General features: G+C 43.5%; 1 protein-coding gene across 1 annotated transcript; it reads right to left on the bottom strand.

Moving 5' to 3' along the window:
• Nucleotides 1-1925: 1925 nt before the first annotated feature.
• RRAD (RRAD, Ras related glycolysis inhibitor and calcium channel regulator) lies at nucleotides 1926-5197 on the bottom strand. Its single transcript, XM_061345944.1, has 5 exons — nucleotides 5142-5197; nucleotides 4690-5056; nucleotides 4504-4577; nucleotides 3771-3975; nucleotides 1926-2805 (listed from the first exon to the last, which is right to left on the bottom strand). The coding sequence occupies exons 2-5, from the start codon at nucleotides 5042-5044 to the stop codon at nucleotides 2528-2530; spliced, it is 912 nt and encodes a 303-aa protein (XP_061201928.1). The 5' UTR covers nucleotides 5045-5056; nucleotides 5142-5197; the 3' UTR covers nucleotides 1926-2527.
• Between the last annotated feature and the right edge of the window lie 261 nt (nucleotides 5198-5458).

Below are 5458 nucleotides of genomic sequence, written 5' to 3'. Positions count from 1 at the left end.
CATTATAGATGAGCCCAAGTTTCTTTAGAGTGATTCAGCTTGTTGTCTCAGTGTCTTGTATGACATACTTTCAAAATACAAATTATTTTCCACACTTTAAATGAACCTCTAGCAATGTGCTAGAGCACCTCAGAAATATTTTAGGCTTAAGAGTTGTCCAAACCTAACCTTTGAATTCAGGAACACAGTAAAGCATCAGATTTGTAGGTCAGGGTGTGCGAAAAGCACAGCTGTTAACCATGACCTTGAAGAGGCTTTGCAGCTGCAGTTACGGTGCAGCATTAGGAATGACACATCTTCATAACATTTTGTACTTTGTGAAATGCCATATCTTAACCTATGGGTTTGCAGGACAGCATATGATTCCTTGTATTTGCTATGGACAGAATTAAATCTCACAAGTCAATCTGAGATGTCAGTCCTTTCCTGGTCATTCTGAAAGCATCTGAAACACAGAAGCTTTGCAGATGCACAGGAAGCACCATGTAATTTTATCAGTAACTTTAGCATGTACATGAATAGGTACATGCCAAATTTATGCAGATGAATTCAAGTATCTTTGCTGTAGAATTTTCAGGAATAGCGCAATTGCTTTGGTGTTGACACTTAAAAGCTTCCATGGAAATAGATGCCTGGTGCCATGCTCTGGCACTGATTAGACATTCCAGTGATAACAGTTTGCCAGGAAGCAAGGCTAGCAAAAAAAAAAAAAAAAAAAAGAAAAGCTAAATCCAGTTCAAATTTATCATCAGGTAAATGTGAGTTTTGGCAGCAGGACAGAATTATTCACGTTAGACTTCACTCGGGACTCACAGTGAACCCCTCTCTTCATAAGAAAGGTGACCCGTTACCAGCAACATAGGCTAAACTGTGCATCTAACCAGGTAGGTCCACCAGTAGCACATCAGGAGACACTAATTCTACCATGTATTACCTATGTAAATCAGATGCAATTTTCCCCAGTATTTACTGTTTCCTGATTTCCCAGTGCTAACTGCCCAAGCATTGGGTTAAGCCAGTGGAGAAGTGGTTGTTGGATCTTGGGGAAGCAATACATAAGGTGTAACAGCTGATGCAATGTGCCTGCTGTATGGGACAGGTCAGCCCCTATAAAATCATAGGCAAATAGAACTCTCTGAAGAACTGGGCATGGACAGTAGAAAGAGACAAGAAAGCACGTTTTATGTTTTTTGAGAAGTTTATGTATTAAAGAGAATGCATCCTATGAAAAGGCATTTATAAAGCAAATACAGCAAGTCCAACTTCTTCACTGAGACATGATTGCTTTTCAACTTCATGAATAGCAAGTAGGGAAAAATCATGGACACACATTAATTATAATACAGTAAAATGAACATGAAAACTTTAACAACACTGAAGGCCACTGTACACCACAACTACAACTGTAGCCTACAATTGTTTCAAGCAGCCTTGCCAGTCTGCTTTGACCTTTTTGAAACCACAAGAAGGTTATCTACAGACTTGGGAGTAGGTAAGTATACTGCTCCCAGGGAAGGAAAAAATCCCCAAAATGTAACCCAAATCCCCACATTTGGTTATTGGCTATAATACAATACCATCAACTCAGGAGAAGACTTAGAACACAGAACATTACAGGCTTTTTTTATCAATATAGACACCAGACATTTAACTAACTCAAGGCATTATATACAGTCCTGTTCCTGCCAGAGCTGAGAACCAGACTGAAGGCACCCCTTCCCACTATGAGCTGTTGAAGTAGAGTATTCATAAAAGCAGGGTTTATATCTTAAAGAAGCTGTCCATTAAAGAAAAGGACACAGGTATTCCAAATTCATCTTGTTCCAGAACTTTCACATGTAAATCTGTGCATAATGTTTTGTACGGTGAAAAAAATCAGTATAAAAATACTGCTGTCTTTTATCCATACTGTGAGAAAAGCACAATTTTTAACAGGAAATAATACTTTATTATAAAATTTACATGTAAACAAGTAACAAATTAATTGAAGAATGGTTAATGTAAGTGCAAATTAACTTCATAAAATGGTATCTGTTCTGTATTTAAATATATATAATTTGTTTTGTCACATTCTAAAGTGGTTCTACTCCACCATCCCCAAATTTCAGTTTAAAAAGATTTATCATTGCTTGCTTTATACTAAAAAGAGTGTACGAGCCTGCGTACAAGTTTTAAGTTTTGCTCTGCAAACAAGACACATCTATGGTGATACTTATCATCCTTTCTTAACATCTGATATCCACAGGACAAGAAGATATATAACATATATACACAGTGAAAACGTGGGCATGTCAAGCCACTTAAGTTTAGTTCATTTGCTTGCACAAATTGAAACTTAAACCATTTATCAATGAAGCAGACACTGTACTGTAACTTCCAGACTTGCTTGCACACCTTAAGGCATTAACGAGAGTCTCAATTGATAAGTCATTCTTGTTATCACCATGAGGATCATCTGTACAGTTCTTGTAACAGTCAATTGCTTGTTCATCACCCACATGCAACAAGCTGGCCTTTCTGAAAGCTCCTAAAGCACAGACAAGTCATGGCAAGACTTTGATTTTGCTTTGAAAGCCATCTTCTTGTTGTTCTTTGCCACAATTCTCCCTAGGAATCGTCTTGCCTTTTTGCCTATGCTTTCTCTTCTTTTTGTGTTGGCCATTCTCCGAGCGTTGTCTTCTTTGCTGTCTTTGCGAAGTCTAATCTGCCGAACAATACCTTCAAAAAGGTCCTTGACATTATGATGAAGAGCAGCTGAGGTCTCAATGAATTTGCAGTCAAACACAACGGCACAGGCCCGTCCCTCTGAATGGAAAAAGAAATAGAGATAAGTAGAGATGGTGATTTTGCCTTTATATATACTGGCAGAATAAAAAACAAAACAAAATTTGACTTTAAGTAAAGAAAGTGCCTTCAATGCCACAGAAGAGCTTTACTACGTTGTAGGAAAGTCCAATTTTGTGCTCATGTTTTTGCCCTCTTACTCTTCTCAGGTTTGCTGTGGTATAGTCAGGAATCTCATTTGACCAATGGCACTGAATATAAGGCAATACTAGTCCTCTAGGCAGAGCATCCCAGTCTTGTTTAAGAGCTAAAGCTGGTATAGGATTGGCACTTGGATGCACGCTTACAGTTTGATAGCAAGAGTGCGAGGTACAGAAAGAAATGGGCTTTACTGCTACTGGAAGTCACTGAGCTACTATGAACCTCTGCCTTGCTGTAATAATTGAGTTTTCCACACTAGCTACAAATGAAGCAGTTGAAGTCCACAAGTCAAGTCATTGAACATACCAATAGATGTTAGGAAGTTGTACACCACTGGATTTGACTAGGACTGCATTGAAAACACAAGATGCTCAATGTTCCAGATGTAAGCACGTAACTCTGGAACATTGCAGTAACCCATATCCAACTGGTGGTAAGTAGTGGCAAAGTTGTAAGCTTGAGCAAAATACTTATGTTGCAGCTAGGACAGGTTAAGCATGCACTGCCACCAGCCTGAAAAAAGTGACCATCCGATGAACTTCAGTCAGTCCCCTGTGTGCAGGCATTTAACACAGGGAGCATAACAAAAACAGATCACCACACTCGCCACTGTTTTCTGTGGGACCGAGTCTCTCCCTGCATGAGCCAGCTGGCTTGATTTTTCCAGCATGCCTCAAATAATTTGTTTTTCTACATTAAAACCAGACCATTTCTATTAACCGTGATCCTTCACACCCTTTGCTACTACTGTAGCCACAACTGTGCACGTGAATGGTGTCACTTACCATCAACCGAGACTTCCCGGGATCTGACCAGGTCGCTTTTATTGCCCACAAGAATAATAGGAATGTCTTCTGTTTGCCTTGCTCTTCTTAGCTGGATTCTTAGCTCAGAGGCCTTTTCAAAGCTAACTTTGTCTGTCACTGAGTATACAATAATATAGGCATCTCCCATCTTCATACAGTGGTTCTGAAGCCACTGGCTGTCATCCTAAAACAAAAGGCAAGAAATAGATTTATTGCACTGAAAGTCTATTCAACATTGTTTTAATTATTGTAAGCACCTTAAAGGTATTTTTCTTAGCTTTATTATAAAGAGTTAGTGAAAGTAAGCCAACCTCCCAATTTTTAAAAAACATTTAAGATACATTACAAAACAAAATTATTTTGTTTCTAGAAATCCTGTCAGGTCTGCACTGCTCACATTGCAAATCTCTCATTTTACAGTAGTTCCCTGGGCTGCTCATGTAAGCTGCTGCTTATTCTAAGCATTAAGGGATTCACACTCCAACGCTCTTCAGATTTATAAATTGTGTGTAGCTACAAGAAATTAGTCGCAGGAGTGAACAAAGGCAGCACGAATTCTAATTGTTAATGTCATTTTTTAAATCTTAGTTATCTTCTTTTAGTGTTAGTTATCCGACTGGAGAACTAGACAGACATAGCTGTGCTATTTCTGCTTTTGTGAAGAGTGAACTACTGACAAGCCATGACAAAGAGATACCAAATCTGTAATTACCTGCTCCCATATATCGAACACCACGAGAGACGCCTCTTCTCCATCAACTATAATCGATCTGTCGTACGTATTTCCTACGAGAAAGACAAGTACACAAAAAGCAGTTACTCTCCTGCGTCCCCGACGGGGTGGCCGTAGGGGGATGCCCCGGGAGTTACGGGACCCCCGCTCCGCCCGCAGTCTCACCAGCTTCCTCCGCCTCCGCGCTGTCCTCCACGCCGCCGAAGATGCGCGCCAAGCTGGTCTTGCCGACGCCGTGCTCGCCGAGCAGGATCACTTTGTAGAGGCTGCTGTCGGAGTCGCTGCCCGAGGAGATGACCGAGTCGGAGGAGTCGGAAGCCCAGCTCTCCCGCTGCGCCTCGCCGGGGCTGTACGAAGTGCAGCGCACCAGCCCGGCGACTTCGTCCTCCGGCAGGGCGGCCTGCAGGTCCCGCTCGTCCACCGGCATGCTTCGCCGGTGCAGATGCTGATGCACGGAGAAAGGCATGCTGCAGCGTCGCTTGTCCAGGTAGAGCAGCTTGTCGCCGCGGTTCAGAGTCATAGAGGTGCCGAGCTGAGGCCGGAGAGAAGAGAACTGTCAGCACCCGCCGCCCTGTGCCGAAGAGCCCCTCCGTACCGTTCCGCGGAGCGGCGCTTACCTCAGGGCGCTCGGAGAAGAGGGGGCAGTGAGGGGTTCTTCGCTCTTACCCCTCGTACCGAAGCTCTCTCACCGAGTGCTGCCGCTTCTTCGCCGCGGCTCGTATTTATAGCGCCGACAGACGGCTCGGCCCGCCCCTCCATGACGCGCCCGCGGCACCCTGCCACCGCCAACGGGGGAAGCGGCGCACGCCCACGGCGGGGTGGCTTGGCTCCGGTTGACGCTGCTCGGTCGATATCGGTTCGGCTCGGCTCGGCTCGGTTCCGTTCGTTTCGGCCGAGGCCGACGGGGAGCCGCGGACCGATCTGCCGGTGGCAG

The sequence above is a fragment of the Neopsephotus bourkii genome, unplaced genomic scaffold (genome assembly GCF_033783945.1).
Source record: "Neopsephotus bourkii isolate Nb327-2 ecotype Australia unplaced genomic scaffold, CSIRO-AGI_Nbou_v1 NB_245, whole genome shotgun sequence".
Classification (NCBI taxonomy): domain Eukaryota; kingdom Metazoa; phylum Chordata; class Aves; order Psittaciformes; family Psittacidae; genus Neopsephotus; species Neopsephotus bourkii.
Note: the sequence above shows the minus strand (reverse complement) of the source record. Positions and strands in the feature narration are given on the sequence as shown.